A 23432-nucleotide genomic window follows, 5' to 3' on the forward strand; every position below is an offset into this window, starting at 1 on the left:
ATCAAACAGACCTTGCAAAAAAACACGCATCGCATGAGAGTGGTTGTGCAATGCGAGCAGAAGTACGAGCTCCCCTCAATCCACCAGGGTCAGGTAAAGCAGATAGAAGCAAAAACAACAAAGAGCAGTGCAAGTACCCCCCTCCCAACTTCCTTATCCTCCTACTGTGAGAAGACTGCTAATGCTACTGGTGCAGCAAGATGCTCGTTGCAGGAAGGCACCAGACCACCACAAAAGCAACAATGGTGGCATAATGTGGCCATTAAAAAAAAAAAAAGAAACCCGGTATACATATAAAAATGGTGCACCTGGCAGCTAGCCTGGTTGAGCGGTGGAAGTAAGCTGCACTTCAACTATTCTAGGCACTATACTTTTACAGGGCACACCATTCAGCTGGTGTCAAGACAATGATTGTGGTTCCCTGATTCACTATCGACATCAAACAGCCAATTGTTTGTCAACGCTGCTCTTTTTTGATCCTCCACATTTGAAGAGAAGTTCAAAGGTTCAAAGAGAGTATTTGAAGAGATACCACAAACTTCAAGACAGCCACCAGTACCCAGTACCCAGTACTGGGCGACTATCAAGTGCTCTTACAATCTTGCCCTGAAGGCTACTTGTGGACAAAATTTTATTTAATACCCACAAAAATTGTAGACCTATTCTCATATTAAGGATAAGTTGTTTCTTCTCAATGACTGTGGAAAACAAAGAAAGAGAAAGGAATTGAATTACTTCTTGAGAAAGCAATACGGAAATTACAGGGTTAAGGGGACGCAAGAGGTAAACTTGCACTCAGGTTTGCTTTTTTTTTTAATTTATTCTTAAATAAAAATAAAACAAAATGGTACAGTAAACAGTGAGTGAATCTTCCAAACATCAAACAAATCATATTCTTGCATTACCTGTGATTTAGGTGTAATGGGCCCAACAAACAAGACAGTTTCATGTGCAGCCCATTACAACATACGGTAGGTTGTCTGCGATTGCTGCACTGCCGTTGCGAATGCAATTCACTGCGGCTGTGGCCCACAGGCCTAAGCTCCCTTGATGCTGCCGCGGTCGTCCTGTCTCTGCTGCAGCAGCTCAGCCTGCTGCAGGCGTCGCAACGCTCGCTCCTTCCCCAGAAGCACCAGCATCTCAGCAATGCCAGGGCCTTGCTGCACGAGCCCAAAACACAGAGAGGCTTGTCTTACGCAAGCAGCCAGTGAGCGGGGGATCACATTACTGGAGCACAACTTACGCAAGACTTGAGGGGGAAGGGGGGGGGGGAGAGGAGAAGGCAGAATTTTTGCATTTATTACATGACAGCCAAGAAACACAACCCTTGAACACTGCTTGTGTAATGTTTTTGATAGCAATGGTGAGCAACTTGTCTTTCATCACAGCTGGCTGGTTTTGTTGCTGTCATTGATAACTACTAGGCACTGCCCAAGGTCTTGAAACCTCTTTGAATTCTCTTCTGTATTAAGGTTACAAAGCCACACCATGCTCTCCTCACGAAGCTAATTTGCTTGGAAATTCGCTACGAGAACTTGACAAAGAAATATCGAGCCTGAATCCCCACGCGATGCTCAGCGCTTGTGCCGAGGCAATTTACCTCTTTCTTTTAACAAGATTACTGTATCAAAAGTGTGCAAAGGAAAACTTGGCAGCAGATACAGTCAAACCCTTTTATAGTGAATTGCAATATGCACCACGATCAGTCCGATATATCCAATAGTTCGATATAGCCGAACCCACCTATAGAACTTATTGCTACAAGTTCGCAATCCGCGGGAGCCCCCCTCCTCCCCCTCAACTTCCCCATCCCCGCATGCAAAAACGAACACAGTAAAGTAGCCGTTACCATACCAAAAATAATCCATTTATTGCAAGTATTAAACCTACTTTCCGCCTGAACTGCCTACTTTGCAAAGAAAAAAGCGGTGATTTTTGTTTTCACTTTCGTTTTGGTGGCTTCAACTAATATAGCATTCTCTACACGAAACATTTTTTGCACCAGTTCGAGTTCGCATCCTCCAAAATCTAAGAAGCATTGGCGGAGCACATTGACTGCCGAAAGCGCTTCATTATAAGCGTCGGACGGCTTTCACTCGCGACATCATCGGGAATGGGGGGAGCTCTTCCCACAGTTCACCGATGCTGCTGTCTTGGTCCGGACTCGCTGACTGCGCGGGTTCCGTCGCGAGTCCCGCGCGTCGGAAACAGTTACGGAAAGTGTCGGGCGTCATGTTGCTTCGTGCGAGGCGCAATGTCTAAGTCGCAACTCTTGCTGCGTGGTCGCGGCCAATCCACATCTCAATCGCTGCTCCGAGACCATGCATTTCGGCGGCCATTCTAGGCGCGCAGAGTTCGATATATCGGATGTGAAGTTCGTTATAAGGAATATGTTTCCCATGTATTTCCGTAACTGAATTATTTTTGTTCGATATATAGTAACATAATTCGCTCTATCCGGGTTCGTTATAGCCGGGTTTGACTGTATTATGCCCCAATAACCTTTTTTGTTACACTTTTAAAAGACATGACAAAATCCAAAACTCTTTCTACAGCTCTCTCAAGCCCACATCAAAAACAATATGTCAAAGCAATATGCCTGATGCAGCAGCTTTACTCTCTTGCAGCATTACTTCCCTGAATGGGTGTAAGAAGCTGTATTTATATTTATGTTATACAGTCGAACCCCACACCAACGAATCCTCCGGGGAAAGCCCAAAAATCTGCTTTTGTGGGAATTTCGTTGCCTTACTCTCACACTTCAATAAGTGCTTCATTGCTAGTTTTTTGCACCTAAGAACAACCGAATAGTGCCAAACACATCCAGAACATCCTGTGGGTTCGCCTTCTCTGCACGTTTTTCCCCTTAATCCTCGGCCCTGAGTATGTTCGAGCATGCAAGCGAAGTACTGCTTCTTGTGCTGACGAACTTTGCCAGAAAGTGGCACCTCATTGTTCCCATGCTGTTCCCAAAGCAAAGTGAGCACTGCTTTGTTGACGCCCAGAAAGGCCACAGCCGTACTGTTTTGTTTTGTGCACATGCACCACTAAAGAGTGGTGTCATTGCTTTGCAAAGTGGTAGGGCGAGCCCCAGGCAGTTCCAAACTCTCCAACGTATCCTCCCTTTTTCCACATGGGCCACTGACTTCGGCAATGATGGCTGCCTTATCTTGTAGCAACAAACACTTCCACTTTTGATAGAGAGCAAACATGCCGACTGCCGCACACGCAACAAATGCACGCGCGCTGTTCAGCAGTAGACGGATAGTGTCGCCCAAGCCAAAGACGTGCTTCGAGTCACCACGTGTCGCCCCCTGGTGACGTCGCTGCGAGGCTGCCTCCACGACTGCCTGTTGCACCATCTTTTACGTAAACAAATATGGCGGCGGCCATGCAAGCACCCTGTGGCAGGAGTTTATGGAAAATAAGTTCAAAAAAAAAAAATGCATTTGAGCTTTTTTTGGACACTGTTAGCCTCAAATGGGTACACAAAATGTCGAATGGACTTGCAGAGAATTTTGTTAGCACAGGATTGCTTTATAAAAACATTTCGCTGCCGCGAGATATGAAATACATGGGCTTCTACGGACATTCGCCAGGGATCCGAAAATACTTCGTTGCCACGGGAATTTCGTACTCACGGGATTTTGTTATCGTGGGGTTTTGACTGTGTTTATATTTAAAGCAGCTGCACTATCCACAAATTCAAAAGTAGCGCCCGAGTGAACTAGCAATAAAGCCATGCATACAGAGCAATTAACTTTTGGGGAGCCTGCAGATTCATGTTTGGGAACCACTTTCTAGGATGCTAACTTGACCTTTGTTGGACCCTGCATTTAGCAAAGAATTGCATGCTCAAATACCTAAAATGCTCACATCTCCTGACAAGAAAGAACTAAACAATGTGAACATCAGCAGGTGCTGAGAGTGCCCGCCTGACGCACCTTGAGGCCACTAAGAAGCAGGCGGAGGTGATGCATCAGGTCGCTAAACTTCAGCCCAGCCTCCGACGCTGTTGATCGCAGCAGAGAGCTCAGTGCGTCCCTGTGGAACTGATCGTCATCCAGGCCTTCCAGCTGGCTGCACAGACTGCTTACAGCCGCCACTGTCAAGGGAGCAAGGACCTAGTTAGGCCACAAAACACACCACAGCCCCGTGAGTTCACATGCAGCTACTTAACAGGAAACAGTAGTTTCATCAAGGTGACTATGTTTTTCACATTTTGCTAAAACTTCAGATACATATTAAAAAGGGGATGCAGCAAAAATATTTCTGGTTCCAAATTATCTTGATTGTTATGACTGTTCTTGACAGCACCTAGGTTACAAATTACAAAGTTGTTAACAAAAAAGAAAAAAAAAAAGGCTGTATTACTGTGATTCAAACATACACAAACTTCAGAAATATAAAAAATGCATTAGCATGCGCCCTCACACATAAAGAAACATGCCATACTTACTGTTTCACATAACTGCCATTCATGCATGAGTGCTGAAACTCATGCATATCAGACATGCTTGGAGAAAACCAGACTATCAATTCCTGGAGTGGTTTTTGTAATACAAATAAGAAAGGGGTACTGTTCAGTTCGGGCACCTCATTTAATTAATACCGCCCGGAAACTAGATATCTTTCGCTGGGGTTAGCTTGTTTACCTGTATGGTGTTTGTTTTCACGCCGCTCGAGATGACTTTGGCGTGAGGGGCGCAAGGAGAAACCGCGGAGGCTTTTTTGTTATTCGCCGCACTTTTGTGTTACCTGACGAGCGGGCCCGGAGGGGGCTTATACAAACACGTCGGTCACCCCATAATAGCTGAAAGCGATGTCAGCTTTCGAAGGAGGATTTCCTTGCGTTCGTTTGAGAAGACGGTGGAGGGTGACCGTTGACAGTTTAACGACCACGATTACCGCCTTGAGAAAGCCCGAAGCGGACAGGAGCTGAAGGTCAATCTAGGGGTCAAACCTCGGATCAAACATAAGAAGAGGGCACCAGACGTTCTGTCTGCGACACCTGCACTGCTCAAAGTTACTGGGCAAAGTTTCCTTTCGTCACATGTCTCAACCTGGCGACTCGGCGGCTGGGATGCGTCAATGGGTAGGTGGCCAGGCTTTGTTAGGCACTCCACGTGTTAACAAAGGAAAGGAATTTTGGTGGCGTGGGGCACAATGATAGGCGGCATGGTATGGACAATACTTTAAGACAAGCCGCCTGACAACTGATGGCCGGCGAAAGGTTTGCTTTTAGTTGGTTGGTTTTTGTGTTATATTCGTGTTTTGCTGAACACCTCCGGGTTTCTGTACGAGAGTGAGAGAGGTGGGCCACGCGACTATTTTGAACCCACCTAGCTTTGTTCGTCATGGTGGCCAATCAGTGGCCTAGTGTGGGCTAATGAATGAGCCATCTTCACTCTCAACTTGTGACGTCCCTGTTGTGGGCGGGGTTTTAGGGATAAAACCGAGGACTCTGATAGTTTGTGAGAGACAGGAGAGAACAGGAGAGGAGAGCGCGGGCCTTGCCCAACCTTTTTGTTGCATTCACCAGCCATGAGAGTTCTAAATACGTAGTGTAAATAAAGTGTACATATTGCACATTTTGAGTTTGCTTGGAGTAGACGGTCGTCGGCTACGTGCCGTTGGCCAACGAGCCAGCGAGTCATCGTTTCAGCGATCATCTCATTGGATAATCGCTTCGATCATCGAGCAATCACCGTTTCATTGGATCATCTCTTCGATCGATCGGTGTCGGCGACCGATCCATCCTTCGAATTTAACTGGCACTCAATTCAGTTTATGTGCAGTCCCATGCAAGCGGAAACCCACTCACACATTTCAGGCTTGTGCCACTGTCCATCATGGGGGTCTGGAACTGGATCGCACCAGATGAAGCTCATCTCTGGAGTGAGAAGCTCATGCAGGGAGCTGATCCTGTCCTGGAAAAACCGGACAGACATAGCTCTCAGGACCAGTGAGGCAGAAGCACAGAAGATACAAATGTACTATCTTTTTTTCATGCTACAGGACCTGCATTACAGCAATCTCTAATGCACTATAATTCTGCAATACCATAACACTGCAGTCGAACCCCGCAATAACGAAACCGCCGGGGAAAGCCAAAAAATTTGCTTTTGCGGGAATTTCGTTGCCGCGAGAATGAAACGTAAACGACAGAAATAAAAACTTCTGCTTTTAGGCTGGCGGAGGCATCTTATTGAAAGTCTTACTGAAAGCAAACGGGCCGACTCCATGTAAACAATGGCCGTATGCGTGCTGTTCAGGAGTAGATGGCTAGCGTAGCCCAAGCCGAAGCTGAGCCATGAGTCACCATGTGTCGCTCCCTCGTGGTGTCGCTGCAAGGCTGCCTCCACGGCCTCTAGCTGCACGGTCTGTTTTGTAAACAAATATGGCAGCGGCCATGCAAGTGCACTGTGGCAGAAGTTCGCGCACTTTGAGTCAGAAAAAAAAAAAATGTATTTGAGCACTTTTTGGACACTGTTAGCCTCAGGTATATAGAACGATGGACGGATCTGCAGCGAATTTCGTTAACATGGGATCGCTTTCCAAAAACATTTTGCTGCTGCTGGATATGAAATACGGGCTTCTATGGATGTTCGCTGGGGCTCCGAAAATGTTTCGTTGCCGCAGGAATCTCGCACTTGTGGGATTCCGTTATCGTGGGGTTTGACTGTACTATCAAAGTGTCTTAGCCACATCCAGGGGGGAGAGCTCCATGATCTCTTTATGACTTTTCTCGCTCACAATGCAGTTAAGCAAAAAGACATGCATAATGCCCCGAACAGCACTTTCAGTCAAGGCACACACTGCAGGTACCCAAGTAGCTTCATTTCTGCAACAGCAGTTAGTTCCCATTTTGGTTTAGCCTGCTGTTAAAGCTATATAAATATTCGCAGCCTGTATGTTTTTCAAGCAAGTACAACAACATAACACTTTTCCTTTTCATGTGAGAATTATTTTCGTCAATTCTCGATACCAATAAGTATGAAGGAGCCCTCTTTTTGGCGACTTCATCTCAAGTGTTGGCACAGTGTCGCAAGCACCGCAGAAGAACAGACCTTGGTCTGATGCAGCACATGTATGATATCCCGCTCGGTGAAGGAGCCCAACTGCTGGCGGGGCAGGAGCTCTTGCAGCTGCCTCGCCAAGAGCAGCGTGCCGTCCTCGGAGGCAAGGCACGACTGCAGGTGCAGCCTGTTGAGGGACTGCAGCCGCTCTGTGTCCAGGCGGCAGGAGCCAGCCTTCAGGTCATCCGGAGAAAACTGCATTGGAGCACAGGGAGCATGTGGCAGATTCTTTCACAGTCATACAAAGGCAACTTGAAGAAAATAAAGGAGGCAGTTGCCAAGAGGCTCACATACAGCCAGAATCCAGTAGTTTATGTGAGGAAAAGGTAAACAGAATCATGTTTGTGGAAGCTTGCTTTACCTATCATGCACTTCCACAAGCATATGGTGCAACCCCTTGCTGAAGTACCCGGCACAAAAGAACAGTAAGTCTTCCCGTTTCCTGGAAATATGTCACAGACAGTGTCGCTGTTGCCTCTGCTATGTGCCTTTCGTTGAGTGGAAAGCACAAACATCTCGTTCTTGAGTGATACAGGATAGCATCATTACACCACCCACCGAGGGTTTTGTGCGCATATGCACGGTCTCCAACCCCTTCAGGGTTAGACACATATCCCGCCTCCCCTGCCTGTTTGTTTTCATGCACCGGCATGTGTACTTTGCGAGACTTGGACACAGGAGGCTTGGGAGCCGCCTTTGCTGAAAAACGATGATGATGAACCTGCGAGACGCAGGTGATGAAGGAGATGGTGTAGTGCTTGCATCTGAGATATGACAATGATGAGTTGCGAGGTGGGAATGACTGACCAGTTCAGAAGCAGTTTGGAATTGCCGATGATGCTGGCGCTGACATTATATGTCTAAGTGGGGGGTGTGTGCATAAGTGTATGTGTAATGTATATAAAACAAGAGCAGATATAAGAAACTTCTAAAGCAATCTTGCCTCTGAGTCTACACTAGCAAATGCTGTTGTATTTTAGTGTCAATATAAATGTCTGCTTTTGTTGTAGGCTGTATACACTGCTTTATACGGTTACATGCAGACATCTAGCAGAACTGAATTATGGGCAAGTGCCTACAAACTAGTGCCAAGTGATTTCCTTTATTGTCCTGCTCAAGTACTGCAATCCTGATACACTCAAGGATAATATAACAAGCATGTATGTGCAAAACTGATGCAGTACCCATTCTGCAATAATCAGTTTTATTTTAAAATTAACACTCTTTGTCTCAAGCGCTTTGCAACACAAACTTTTTGGCATGGCCTTGGCAATACATTGAAAAGGCTTTGTAGCATGTGCTCCTAGCAGAGCTTGGCAATTGACTACGACGACCAAATTATCACGGTTTTCAACCAATTCAACCAAACACATAAAAAAAAAAATACTTCACCAACACTGACACAAGCTACATTCAAAGTGGTTTCTGTCTCCGAATCGCTATTGGTCAGTGCATCCTGACATGGAAGAAAGTAAATATGCACTTGTTTGCCTTCCTGGAGAAGGCTGGTAAAATTAAGCAAACCGACCAAGATTGGGGCTTACCTTCTCCACCATTGCTGGAAGCTGAAGGAACTGGTCTTTGCCTTGCTTGCCAAACCCACCTCCAGCCAACACCAGAAGGTTGAGCACAGCTTCAGACGAGAAGCCCTGTTCCTGCAAGATGATGGTGCTCAGCTATAGTGGTTCCAAAGAAATTTGCCTCTTGAATGCTCTGCTAACAAGTTATTCACACTCCTGGGAGATGGCACAAAGGAGAAATTAGACAAGGCATGCAGTTTCAGATGCTAACAAATCACAAGGCCTATAGTAGACTTTCTGTTAGAGGCATGCATATGTGAAAAAATCAAATAAGGTGTGTGAAAACAAAACGAAATTTGTTTTTTCTGAAAGCTCAATTTGGGTTGCTTAAATGCTAGCATGTAAAATGGCTTTGCTTTGACAAAGAATTCTGTAGAGAAAATGTTTTCCTTAACATTCAGCCTAAAACAGACTAAACAAGACACTTGCATTTGCATATCCAGTTGGAGTGCACAACAAATATGCATAAGAAGTTGAGGTGCATATCAAATGTAGTCTGAAAAAAGAAAAAAGAGCTGTAGTTCCTTAAAGGAGCCATGAAGACAAAATGCAAGTTTGGTTCATTCCAAAGCTTGCCTCGTTAGAATAACACTGACACCACTTTTAACATAAACTTCACTCAAAATAAGCTATATAATGAGGAAAACATAGAATAGGCATGCGACCCACTTGCTAATTTTCGGCACTGAACTCATGGCGTATTATGGGCAGCTCGTTGTGATTGGCTGAGGCTGGCAAAGTCAAATGCAAATAAAAACAGATTTTAAGGGTGCACAACGAGCTATTCATGCTTAAATTTAGTGCAAACTCTTTTTATAGCAGTAAGAATGGCGGGGTAAACAATGAAAGTTATGAACGAACCCGTAAATATAGAAGCAATAGTACGTACAGCGCTCATTATGCTGGCCGAAGCTGAAAGCCGTTGGGTGCACTGGGCCCATCTGACATAGCACTGGCCAACTGGCACAAGCAACATTGCCGTTTACGTGACCCTGTTTGTTGAGCATACCCAATTTTTCATGATATGATCACTTTCAACCGTAACAAAAGTAACCCAGATACAAATCCGGTCAGAAACAGAGTAAGTTCGGACAGTGGTCCTTGAGTGGTATCATCCTGCCACGTATGAAGACGAACAGTAAACAAGGGAACACAAAGACTGTTTCACCATTTGCAGCAGCCGTAGACAACATATGAACTTTTGTGTTAGGTAGGTTCCCTGAAGACATAATCGCAGGCCTCATGAAACATGTGATTCAGCAGGAGAACGAAAATTTTGGCTTAAAATGTCTAATTTCTCAGTGAATGAAGCGTCGTTTGCTGGCGGGAAAGTGCTGGGGACACCATAAACCAGCAAATATTTTGAATAAAACAAACGTGTATTTTGTTTTCATGGCTGGCCCCTCAAACAACTTAACACCTAATTTCCATAAAATGACATTGATGCTATGACATTGTTGCCAATGGCAACACTGCAAAGAAGAAATTTTGGCCTAAAAATTAACAGGCACAATCTGAAATGGAAACTAACTGTCTGAACAGTGCACAATGCCGCAGTACCTCCTGTAAAAGCCAGCCGGCAGAGACAAAAATAACAGGGCTGCGTTCCATACAGCGTTAAAGTTGGCACACACCTGAACGCAACCCTTGGTGAACTACAATCTAGTACAGTGTCCTCAAATATTTTTTGGTAGTGAGGGTAGCTAAAGTCCACGCTAATTATTCTCTCAGCCTGACCGCACGTTTTCCTTGCTTTGTGCTTTTTTTCTTTTCCTTCTTCTTTTTTTTTTTTTTTTTTTTGCGAGGGAAGAACAATGGCCTTTTGTATTTAAGTGCCCGAGTCAACGATCAATCAAGTATCAATCAAACCTCTTTTAATTGCTAGGCAGAAGAATATGAGACAAAGCAGAAAAAAAAAAAAGTTCATTTACACATTTCAAGGACCAAGACAGATATTGTGGCAGATCGCACTTTACCTACAGCAGCCCTTGAGGGAAGCAGAGAATAACCCTTGTATGTAGTGGGTGAAAGGTTAATTGAAACAACGGAGAATGTGCACTACAATAGGACATCAAGCAAAAATGCTGACCTCCAAGTTGGACAATGCTTTGGCCGCATCATAGTTGTTCAAAATATCTGTAAATCACTGCACTGGAGAGGTGAAGAAATGAAGTACACTACACTGCACCTGTAGGCCCCAGTGATTTTTTTTTGGTGCAGTGTTTAAAATGCACAAAATCATTGTTTCACACCAAAAAAGATAATTGGGAATTGCTGCAAACTAAATTCATTTCAGCATTTTGCCAGAATTTTTTATTGTGCCAATACATAATTTTTCAGCAAAGATATTGCTAGCTACTGGATAAACAAGCATGTGTTTTCTAGTACTTCGGCCTGTCTACTGCATAAGAAGAAAAAAGAAAAAAAAAATCAACACTCACCCTCAACTTGTTCACTTGAATATCATCGCGGCGTTTGGAGAGTTTGGTTCCATCCCTGCATAATGCAACAGTTTTCTGTCAGGCCAGTTCTGGTATGCATAACTGGTTTACAAGAGCTGCACGAAGCTCAAATGCAACACAGGCTGTTTTTTCTTTATTGCAAACTGGGAACCCCCCCCAATTAGTTTCACTACATCACTGGCTTCTCTGGCGTACCACTGGAAGCTAGCTTGGTGCGGTAACTAAACGTGTCAAAGCTACTCTGGGCTGCAAGGCATGCTGTGGTCAATGGCTACAAATTCATTGAGAACACTTCGGTTTCTTAGCAATTCTGACATGCTTGGACATTGCATAGCTCAACTCAGGTAATCTCTTATTTAACGTTGTGACTGCAGCCTTAGATTATTTAGGAAGTGCCAAAGAAAAGAAAACGTGTTGAACACTACCTTGCATGTATGTGTCCTCATAGCTGACATTACCAAATCACTCACGAAGAATGGTTTAGAATGTTTAAATGCAGTTTTCTCATAAGAAATTGTATGCAAGCGTAATAAAATGGATAAGCCCTCATAACCTTGCTAGACAGTTTAACTGCTAACCCAAAAAGTAATTATTACAACCCTATGCACCATCCATATAAAAGCATTTAATTTGCCACTTTTCACGTGCGTACTTGGTAGCAAAGCATGCCTGCCTGGCTGCAATACAGGCATCGCATTAACTACACAAGTTCTTTGTTTATAAGCTGCCTTGTCTGGAAAAAGTTTACAACCGTGCTAAGCATTGGCAAAGAGAAACGTGGACCCCCCATTTGGCCTCCGGTGGCAGACTCACTGGTTAAGCAGCAGTGGCAGGTGCCAGAAGCGTGGCGGCTGCCAGCCCAGGGCGTGGTACAGCATGAGGTGCTTGGGCGTGGACACCTGCCACTCGACGCCACGCAGCACGTCCGTCACGCCCATCAGCCGGTCGTCCACCACGCAGGCCAGGTGGTACGTCGGGAACCCATCACTCTTCAGCACCACCTTTTGAATGGAGGGGGGTGGGGGACAACAGGTGGCTCGAATGTCACTGATGCCTGTGCAGAGGTCAGGACAACTTCCTGACCACGAAACACATCCGATGAAGACAAACAGATACTCTTTGTGGTGGAACACAATGGGTACCTGATCCCAGGAGCCAGACTTCACTGCCTCTGCATACACCACAACCTGCTTCTCCCTAATGAGAAAAGTGAAATGGTCGCCAGTATCCTTGTCATGGCAGATGGCAGTGGGGTTGTCCAACACCTAACTTAACCTGAGGAGCAGAATTATAAGTGAAACTGCATCCACTTCCTGAGGAAAGACAGCGGAAAAGCAGTGTATTGCCCTGTAATGATGCTAGTGCTGACAGACCCCGTCGGGACGATGACCCCTTCCCTTCCTCGTGGCTTTGTAGTGTCCCCCTCCATCGGCGGGAGCAATGTGTGGCCGCCGCCGCCGCCAGCAAGTTGCAACCCTTTGTATGGGCCCAGCTGGAGGCTTTTTACGCAGTGTCCAGGAAGGCCTCTTGACCTTCGGGAACGGACAGGGGGGGAGCAGAGGTCAAAACCCTAATTGGTATGGGCACTGCTATGGGGAGGAAGCTTCGTTTGTGACCGTGCACGCATCTTTCCATGAGTTTGTCCAGAGCTGTGACCAAGAGCGGTCACATCAAGACTTGCTCCAGTGGCGGTTTCTGAGCGCCAGAGCCCCACGAATTTCTCGCCAACCACGCGGAGGTTCGACACCTATTGGCCTCTGGGCCCCTACTAGGGATCGTGCGGCGATACCCTCCTCATGCGCGCGGCACATTTTAATTTTAACCCAGTTTTCATTGTCTTGCGTTGTCTCGTGTCTTCTGTAAAGTCCTTGTAAATATCGTTGTAAATAGACCTTTTCTTCATCATCTACCTCCTACGTCAGCGTCATCGGGTACCTTCACCCCTCCATGACGACACCACCTACCTCTACAACGAACCAAACTTTACTTGCCCCTTGGGTGGGACGACCTTGATGTCGCTCCCAATGGGACCACCTTTCAATTGTTCCACATTCTCGGTACTAATCCCTTCGATAAGGCGATAACAATGAGCAGTGGTGCAAGCAGGATATCATTTTACAGGGGGTCAGAATAAGAAAACACAGGAAGGAAATCACACAAAAACAAATGGAGATCAAAGAGAATAACGAACCAAAAAAGCAAAAAAAAAAAAAAAAAAGAACCACGAAAAATTCATACATAATTTGGAATTACTTGCTTGCACTACTCCTCAACTTTTTGATTGTTGTTTTGTTCTGGGCTACTGCAAATGGCTAATGGTCGTGATGAGAGCGTGACAATGTGAGCTTGGGGCATTGTATGCAATAGAAAAAGATTTAACAGTAGTTGCCAGTGTTTGATGTTAGGCAGAGGCAATAACCTTGCCTCTCCACCTCACTGGCCAAACATTTTAAAAAGAGTGCAAACCCCCCCCCCCCCCCCCCCCTTCCCCCTTCTCCTCGGTGTACGCCAGTGGGATACATCCCTAATATTGTACAAAAAAGTGCTGCATAGGGGTCTTTTCGAAAACTTTTGGCAGAGGATATCAGGAAAAATGCCTTCTATCAGCCCGCCTTGGTCGTACAGTGCAGCCATTTCGAAGTTTGCATGCCCATTTTTGCTCCTGTTAAAATAAGATGCAGTCAGACATTCTATTGGAGACTGAAGATAGGATGAGACACCTCTTTAAAAATCCCAACAAAAAACGTTTACTTAGTAGGTTTCTTTTTTTCTTGGCCAGTTTCCTTCAAATCACTCGGACGTACTGAAGGCAGAGGTAAACAAAACTGTACAGTCCATAATTAATGTACACACCAATACCCAAGAGTAAGATCTCAAAAGGGCTTCTTCGCTGTGACCTGCGAAACCGATGGCCATAGGCTGCATAGCTATCGGCAGCCTGCAGCTCAGCTATACTTCCCATAACACAGCTAGAAGCGTAATTTGAAAATGCCCTCACAGCTTATTTTATTGATGCCAGTGAAGTTTGCTTCTTCACATAAACAAACATCAAGGGAATATAACTCTTTTTTCAGGGAGATGATCATTTTACCTCAGAAAGTGTACTGTAATGCAATGAACACAACCACTAGTCCTGATTTATTAAAGAAAAAGCCTTGAAGGATTAATCTGCAGTTTTGTGTTCAGTTTATCATTCAAAGAGCTCTCTTCAAATTATGTAGCTTATGTGTTTATATGATGTCGGCGAGCCAAAAACAAGCCATTATTAACCCTTTCAGGGTCACGGACGCACATGTACATCCTCTGCAAACACTTTCAAAATGGTCAATAACGTACATGTACGTCATTGCTTGTATATTTAAAAAGCGTGCCTTTTTCGCCAACTTCTCTTGCTTGGCATGTGCTGCCACACTGCGGAAATACGTCAAATTATTTTCTTGAGCCGATGGCTCTTCCTTTTATTTTTTTATTTACTTCAGCGGCGCGCCGGCTATCGCTTGCGCATCCGGTAACAAGAAGGCGCGCTGGCTATCACCCACCGGGTGCCTCTCACTTCTTGCGCCTGCCCCAGACCAAGGGCACCTGCAATACTGATGAGGCTCTTATCTCCTTTTTTTGTATCTTTTATGAGCGGTACACCGTCTATCGCTCGCACATACGGCCGCGCGCGCCCGCACGCAGCGGCTGGTTTTGTTATCGTCCTCCGGGCGCTTCCCGCTTTTTGCGCCCACGGAACTGACGTCTATCTGATTTCGATTCACTCAAAATGTGCTGGCTTGTTACTCTCTTGTTTTTATTTAGAATTTTTCTTGTGTTACTCATAATTAAACCACATGTATGCAACAACACAAACAATTTTTTTGTCACTTAATGGTCATCCTAAACAAATTACGATAATTCTCAAAATAGATTCATCTGAAGAATTTAAATCAGCAATACAAAAAAAAATCGACCCTGGGGGGTCGCATTTGACGAAGAAATTCGACTCTCAAAGGGTTAAGATGTGGGCACTGTGGCAGCAAGCAATGAAAAATACCCACCGGATCTCCTTCTGTCTGCGAAATGTCGAGGGTGACAGGGCCATGAACACCATCTTCAAATGTGAGGTCACCCTCAGTCAGCTGTGTACCAAGGAGAGACAGGGGGATTGCTGGAGCAGCAAGTGACAATGCATGGCTCAGGAATTAAAAGTAAGTCACAGATGCAAGCTACTGAGCGGCCATAAATGTTGTGAGGCATACCATGTGGTGTCCGTCAACGCACGACATCCTTCAGCTTTCGTGAGCTTCCCTGGCCAAGTAAACATTACCCCAGACTTCTTGTCCAGTCAAAACAGCATATAAATTCCCATTTTTATTATTTAGTTACGCCCCTTTTTAAAGCGAAGCTTTTCATGCCTCACCGATGGCGATGCTGCCATGCCAAAATGCACTGCAGAAAGCCACCTTTACACAATGGGTTTCCACAAAGGGCACACAATGAACACACTGCAGGAGATCCAACAAAAATTAACGCTTCCCGGGGTCGGAATCAAACCTGGGTCTTTCATGTTATGAAGCTGACATCTATAACAACAAAGCTGTCTACCTCTACCCTCCAACGGTTTCCTTGCGTGGGCAAAAACGCCAAGGCGCAAAGGCCTCAGACGGCGAGCGCATGCATCAGGCTAATTAGGCATACAGCATAGAGCTCAGAATTTGTTTAAGGAAACCACAAATCGAGCATCGAAACCGCATCATGGATGATAAGGCGCCTGTGAACAATGAAACCCCCCCAAACTGTGTTCCTGGTAAAGATTATGTTTGCAGATTATCTTTGAAGGCTAGGCAGGATGAGTGTCACTAAAGAGAGCAGTCCTTGCCCGAGATGCCGATGTGTCAGGCTAGGCAGGACCCAGCATTTGCCGCCAGAGAGGCCGAGCATAGTGTCAGTAGATAAGGTATTACAGTATCAACACTGGGGCACGTAAGTCAGCAACGGCGGCCATTTTGTCGTGATGATGATGATGGTTGGTGTTTAATGGCGCAAGGCCGACGAGGGCAAAGAGCGCCAGGTCCATTTTGTCGTTCATCAGTGTTGCGAGATTGCCACATCTACGGCCTCGGTGTTACCTCCGACCGGCTCGTTTGTTAACAACACCACCGAAGATAGAGCGAAATGGCATCTTTGGACGCACTTCTGCTGCTGAAATGCTATTACATGGGTTATCTTTGATTATCATTCGGAGCAACGTCAATCGCACACAGCAGGGAAGAACAACCAAGCCTACCAGGGTTGATTGACTAAAATGCATAAACAACAAAATGGCGGCGCCCACGAACCGTAGCAAAGTAAACAAACATCACGTAATGTAAACTGACCAACGATCATGGCGGCTGCATGGAACAATAGGAGAAAAAAGTGCCGATACTCTGAAACCTTATAGTGACACTAGCTGAGCGCAACCGACAAGCCCGCTGAGACTACGAGAAACATTTCATATCCCCCTTCACCAACAGTTGTAGTGGTTTACAACAGCTGCACTGGACATCCACTTTCGCAAGGCAGGAAGGTGACCAATTTTTTTTTTTTTTATTGCACCGTCATCGCACTTAAGTCACTCAGCATTTCCTTTGGGTTCATTGTGCGGGCGATTCTTTCTCTTTTGCATGCTTCAAAAAGTTCTCTAAGCAGCCCCACAATGCCGAAATGGAATTATGGGCAACTTTCTCCTTTCCTCCCCCTCCAGGAAGCATTTAGGTATAGCATTACCTTTTAATCTCTTAACCTTCGAGATGCACCTAAAGGTAACATGAGTCTATCCATGTTTTAATGCGTACTATTGGAGTTCCTTTAAAGTGAGCAAAAGCTTCAGTTTATTCCTTGTTGCTTTGCATTTATTTTGTATTTTAAGGCTTTTATAGCTGATATACGAACTGGTTTTGTACTTTGCAGTCGTGTGATATTTACTGACATGTTGAACACAATACTCGCGATGTAATGCCCTGTTACGTACTGATGCCCCATATGTAATTCCCTGTTGGATGTCTTATAATAATTGTAATGACGATAAATAAAAGGTGATCAGCTGCTTTGCCGTATTGCTTTAGCATGCTTTGGCCTTTCAAGTGGTGACACAGTTACCGAATGCAAAGCCCTCGTTCCATGCTTGCCCAGCTCGCATGATCGTACACATACATGGGACCTTAGAACCGTGTGGGACAAACCAATGCCCTGCAGAGCCATCGATGCCTCGCAGTGTGTACAGCATGAAAGTGGAAGCCCACCTTGAGCCTGACCGTGTAGGGCTGGCCCTCCTTGTGGGCTCCCTGGGGCAGTGAGCGGCAGCGGTTATCGTAGCGGGGAACCTCCCGGTTGCGCAGGGCATTCTTTCGAAGAACTTCCAGGCGGCCCTCGGAGCAGTAACAGCGGTAGGCATGGCCACTCTGCAACAGTGCGCATCGCCATTGCATGAAACAGCACCACAAGAAACTCACCCACAGCCCCTTTTGTTTCCTTACTTTCGCTGGCCATCTTAAAAAAAAGGAACAAACAGGCCATCTTAACTCCACAAGCAGCTCCCAAAGTTAGCGAAAGAAAAAAAAATTATCGGGGCACAGGTTTATCAGACTTCTTTACAGCTGCATCGTGTTTGCTTTTTTTGTCACTTTAATTTCTCTGTCTTTTGGCACGAATTACTGCAACAGGCAGACTGGCAACACTTCATGCCCAAGCTTCCCAAAAGTCAGAGTTCTTTGTGGCTGGCATGCACCTGCTGTACTCACTTGCCATCACGCTCACCTGTCCCATGGCACGCACTGGGCCCGCTCTTGTTTTGCTGCTAACAATGTGCTGAAGTGGAGCAGTGAAACACACTCAGCTCCTACTCTGAAGACACATGTTCGACGTTCATACAATCTCAAATGTGTTTTCCCTTTACTGTTTTCAGCAGCAGCCATTTTCTCTACATTATAACAATGACAATGCCAGTTTTTTGCCTATTGGGCACTTATGGCTTTCGTCTTTAACAAATAAAAAAGAATCACTCCGAATTCACCCAATAAAATCATGAATTTTGAAGCCCAAGTTAAAATAGCAAAATTGTAGCCAATTACAGACCACCTGCCACTTATTACTCCAGCAAAGCCTGCGGCCACTGTAAAAAGTGCAAAGCATAAGGAGCCTTGGACTCTTTTAATGATGAAGCCCAAAATGAGCCCAACAGATGAGTTTCACCAACACCAGTACCATAAGGATGGCTCAAAAAGTATGAAGGCTTTTCCTCATTTTTCCAACCTCCCCCTGATATATGTCAGTTGAACTAAATCTATTTCGTTGCCCCCAACTCCCCCTCAAAAACAAACACACGCATTCTTTTTTGTTTTCGATTGATACACCTAGTTTAGTGCCTACATTTACGTCTTGTTCATTCACTGGTAGCCATAGCTTTTTTTTTTTTTTGTTATACACTTGTCGTCCATCTTTTCAATAGCATGTTCTGCCCGAATTGGCCATACACTAGTTAACTAAAATGCCTGCCTCTTAGCTTGCTCTTTCAAGCTGTGTTTAATTAAGTGTGCTCTTAAAAACTAGCCTGCTTTTAAAGCTTCTGCAAAGCTTTTTATGAATTTAGATAAACCGAGGTACGGAGAAATTTTTGTGCGAGAGCTTTTGGAGTTTATTATGCTTTAGTAAAACTCAGAATGGACGGAACAAGATTGAAAATACACAAAGAAAGGCTCACCTCAAGGAGTTTATGCGCATATTGCTGGTACAACTTGATCCTCTCAGACTGAAAAGAGCAAAACATAGAAAGAAGCATTACAGAAAAAAATACGTGCATTCATCGCATTTGTAATTTAAGCTACAAAAGAAAATAAAAATTAATATAGAGGTCGGAATACTGATTCACTCACTGAAATTTTTAAGAAAATAAGCATGAGTTACCATTTTTTTACAAATATATAAACTAATTTGCCCATACTACCACACATTGAATACGATAATACTGGCATGTGTGATCATTGGTTTGCTGGCTGTAGAAATAGTTTCTTCAACATCCTTAGTTAGAAGCAATATTTAAACCTTGTGTGGGCATTCTGTTTAAGCAACTACCTTAATTAAAAATGTTATGCTGACCACAAGGACTAAAAAATTCTGCTCACAAACTGCATTGAAATGCAGCTCAGGTGGACAAATGACACAATCATTCCTGAATAGGCTGAGAATAGACAGCTGCAACATCACAATCAAGCTAAAAATGCATGTATGGCAACCCCTAGTTTAAATGCCTTTCACCACTGAACCCTTCGGTTCTTGCCCCAAATTAAGCACTCATAAATGGTGTCATGTATTTTCCGCACTACACATGAGCGAGAAAAAATTGTTTTAGGTTGTGTTATTTTTAAAAAATACTGAAGAGCACACATAGCCAAGCTCGTACATTTCTGCAGCTCAATCACGAGCTGATAAAACAATTAAAAACCAACTCGTAAGTCGCTATGACACAAACGATGCACAAAAATTTGAAATCAGGCTACCGCATTCAATAGCTGTATTACTCTATCACTGTGGCTCAAGCCGTCATTCCATTGAACCTGAACCATAGGGTTTGAACAACATGTTCTCCCATAAGGCTAGTTCTGAGGCCCTCACCTGGACATAGGGCCCCACAGAGCCACCAAGGCCGGGCCCTTCGTCAGGACAGAGGCCAGCCCATCGAAGAGTCTCCACGATCCTCTCTGCTGCACCAGGAACAACCCGTGTCTTCAGAACAGTGCCCAGCCCGGAACCAAGCCGGAGGAGCAACATGGGAACCAGGAATGACATGCAGGGGCAGGGGTGACATTAAGGCACGTCACAGAGAACGAGTGTTGTGCATGCGTTTGTTTGCTTCCATCATTCCCCTCTGTGCACTGCTTGGTTTAAATTTGGGGGTTTTATACACCGAAGTTACACCTGCGGTGCGCTGCAGTGGAGGTCTCTGGATGAATTTCGAAAACCTGGGGGTGTCCACTCTTTGGCACGGGCGTGTTCGTTTTTCACCTCCGACAAGGAAAGGTGCCACTGTGGCCAGGATCTCGAACCTGCATCCTTGGGCTCAGCAGCACAATGCCTTGGCCACCGACCCACCATGGCGGGTTGCACTGCTGGGTTGCTTTCTAAATTAGCCAAGAACCTATGCTGAAAAGACCAAACTAAATGTAAAGATGAAGGACGATGCTGGCTCACACAAGAGCCCATGTTCCCTCTTTTACATGTTATCAGGGCACATGAGCTAATGTGGACTAGGAAGCATGTTTTCGCATCAAATCACAGGCTGCAATTACAAAGTTGTGTTTGCCCTCATTCCTCTAAAAGAACTTTCAGTTTGAACAAGCATTTACAGCATGCTTTGATGCCCTGCTCTCTTTTTTCACAACACTTCGTAAAACAGTTTTACAGTTTGGTCTGTACTGGCTGAAATTCTTTCATTAGAGTGTGTGCAAACCCTGGATAAGCTCGCAGTCTTGTGCAAAAAAAAGGGAGAGGGGGGGGGGGGGGGGCAGTAATCAACACCACTGAAGCAGCATCAGTACCAAAGCTTCAAAAGCCATGCTGCACTGCATTTCAGTGCTGTGACATTACGAGCGGGCAGAGTGCTGCTTTGAATTAAGCCCGTCAGTCACATGAGAGAATTTTCGGTGGCTGGTACATGTTGGCGAAGTCAGGCTGTTCTCCTCTATGGTCAGGCCAAATACATCATGGGTGATAAGCATATATATATTTTCCCCTTTTTTATACGGGAGATGGGAAAAACAAGAATGCCCATGTGTACAAGATTTCGGCGGATATTATTAACCCTCAGGTAGTCCCAATTCATTCACAGTACTCCGCTATGGCATGTCTCACGCACCAGACATATCGGTGCCACATTTAAATGCCAAGTCTGATTTCGCTGCCAAGTTTGAACAGATGACAGAACTTATTGGCCGGAGTTGCATGGGTAGGTGACAGAAAATAGTTTCATGGCACTGCAGCGTCTTGCAGCTGCAGAGGATCGTTATATAAATGCATGATCAGTGATGAGTTGCTGTTTCTTTAGCAGCACTCAGAGGAAGGAAGGAAGGAAGAAAAAAAGATGGAAAGGCCGGGAGGTTAACCAGGTGTAGAGCCTGGTTTGCTACCCTGCACTGGGGGAGTGGGGTTCAGGGGCTAAAAGAGAGGGCGGGAGAAGAGGAAGGAATATGAGTGGGAAGGTGCACTCTAGTCCCGTTTCGGGCATTATAGTCGTTCATGCAAGTTCGTTTCATCTAAGAAACGTAAAAGGGCTTTCATCGCTTTCTGTTAAGTAAAGACCGATGACTTAGGATAATCTCTTCTGTAAATGGTCTATTGTACAATCGGCTGAGCGCAGTGGCAAGCACACTTCTCTCCAACAAGTATTCGGGGCAGCGACACAGCACATGCTTTATAGTCTCTTCCGTCCCACAGGCATCACAGTGGGGCCAAGGTGGTGAAAGCCAACAATACTCATGCAGTGATGACACGTGGCTTCCAACATGCTGAAAAGGTAGGTGCAGCTGCCTCGCATGTTTATACTCGTTTTTCCCAACAAGTCAGTTGCGTTTACGTGGTCACAAGAGGCCACTTACACTGCAGGGCATGTTCGCCTCCAACGTCAAAATTACTCTTTTTCTAAGCGGGTGTTTTCTCTCCATTTGTAATAGACATGAAACTTGTAAAATACAAAAACACGTACTGCAAGAAACAAAGAAAAGATGAGTTCGCCTGTTTTACTGGGTCGGGGAGAGTCACTGGGAGATTGGTAATCACTCTGTGGCCGCTTTTGCAAGGACAATTAAATAAATAATAAATCGTTTTACTCACACGTTGCACTTGTACGCACGCTTTATATAATCTTGTGCAAGGTTAAAGCACCTTAAACAAGACTAATTTGCTCAGCTAAGATTTTGTTCAGACCGAGAAAACGACTAACCTGGTCGGTGTCCTCAATCCGAAGCAGGAACTGTCCGCCGTACTTTCTGGCGTACAGGTAATTGTAAAGCGCAGTCCTCAAACTTCCCAGGTGCATCTCACCGGTCGGGCTGGGCGCGAATCGTACTCGGACATCCGACACCGAACGTTTACTGCAGCGCACGCTGGCGTATTGCGCGAGGAGCGCTCGCATGCGAGCGTATTTACTCCAAGAGCACATTGCGCTCTCTCTTGCTCCCGAAAAGCCTGAAAATCTGGATTCGGACGCGGCGAGCCGGCCCGGGGATGAAATGGCGGAAAAGAAAAGTGAACAGGCCCGCAAAACACTAAATCCACGAAGTAGTATCTGCAAAGGCGTTAACGCGAGGGAGTTGTTGGTCTTCAGTGACTTTTCTAATGTTTACTTCAGTTCCTCCGCGTGCGCAACTGTTCAAGCAACGTTCACTGCATCTCCATTGCATACAAAAGTTTCGGTTTTACCATTGTTGGCGGGTGGCATCCTGGCTCATCTCATTGAAAATGAACTCGCTTTCGCAGATGGTAATAAAAAAAAAGGTTGTTTAAAGGTCAGGATGTATAAAAACCTTAATTGAAAATGTGAAAGGTTAATTGTTGATGCTTTTTTTTGCATTTTTATTGAATGCAGATACGATTGTATCCAGTAACAGATTGTACATGCGTTGAAGTGCGGCGGCACTTTCAAAATGATTCTACGTTCATAATAAACTTTATTTCTATATTAGTTCAGGAGTAACGGAATCTAAGATTTCTCGTTTGCTTAAGCAAAAAGTAATAACAGCGTGTAGCCCCTGAAGAGTCGGGCTCGGAGTGTCGAAGTGCAGATCTCTCTCGCAATAAAGTATTTAGCCGCAGGCGTATTTGTAAAGAAACGGTGAGGAGAGCGATGCTCGTGAGCCCACTGCAGGCATGTGCTGTAAGAAGAGCTGCGCAGCGCTCGTTCCGCACTGCGGAACTTGGATCCGGTAAGTACATAAATGTGCACATGCGTCAAGGCGATGTTACTGCAGCATTGTGCCTTGCTCACCGGTCGAATGCGAACCAAAAAATGCAAAATACAGCCGCTTGCACTGACAAGGCGGTCGCAGCCAATGGGAATAACGATAACAAGTTCTGACCAGACAACACCGAACATCATAGACATATCCCCCCTAAATGGCATAGGTCCCATCCTATGTCCCAAACTGCACTAGCCCACGGGCATCCTTGGGCAGTGACGTAAATCATGGGGGGGTCAGGGGGGTCCTGACCCCCCTTGTGTTCGGGCTGGGGGGGACACCCCTTGCAAGTGTCCCCCCCTTGAGATTCATCTTTCATTTAACTTTGAAAGCTAAAAC

At 45.3% G+C, this 23432-nt stretch overlaps 1 protein-coding gene across 1 annotated transcript; it reads right to left on the reverse strand.

The window, feature by feature from the left end:
• Positions 1 to 315: 315 nt before the first annotated feature.
• Positions 316 to 22529, reverse strand: Glurs-m (putative glutamate--tRNA ligase, mitochondrial). Its single transcript, XM_077700050.1, has 12 exons — positions 22079 to 22529; positions 19756 to 19866; positions 18845 to 18892; positions 17388 to 17546; positions 15162 to 15242; positions 11935 to 12122; positions 11101 to 11155; positions 8624 to 8734; positions 7071 to 7274; positions 5825 to 5930; positions 3945 to 4105; positions 316 to 1160 (listed from the first exon to the last, which is right to left on the reverse strand). Exons 1-12 carry the CDS (start codon positions 22295 to 22297, stop codon positions 1038 to 1040), a joined length of 1566 nt encoding a protein of 521 aa, XP_077556176.1. The 5' UTR covers positions 22298 to 22529; the 3' UTR covers positions 316 to 1037.
• Between the last annotated feature and the right edge of the window lie 903 nt (positions 22530 to 23432).

This window comes from Haemaphysalis longicornis, unplaced genomic scaffold (genome assembly GCF_048455015.1).
Source record: "Haemaphysalis longicornis isolate Haplotype H1 unplaced genomic scaffold, Haemaphysalis longicornis Haplotype H1 scaffold_2, whole genome shotgun sequence".
Taxonomy (NCBI): domain Eukaryota; kingdom Metazoa; phylum Arthropoda; class Arachnida; order Ixodida; family Ixodidae; genus Haemaphysalis; species Haemaphysalis longicornis.

Bases quoted from the DNA above. Each gene is read 5' to 3' on its own strand.
- Glurs-m (XM_077700050.1), bottom strand. From the start codon at position 22,297: ATGTGCTCTTGGAGTAAATACGCTCGCATGCGAGCGCTCCTCGCGCAA. The intron at 18,893-19,755 runs GTGAGGGCCTCA...TGCTCTTTTCAG, and splicing joins CTGTGGGGCCCTATGTCCAG to TCTGAGAGGATCAAGTTGTA. The intron at 5,931-7,070 runs GTCTGTTCTTCT...CGGTTTTTCCAG, and splicing joins ATGTGCTGCATCAGACCAAG to GACAGGATCAGCTCCCTGCA.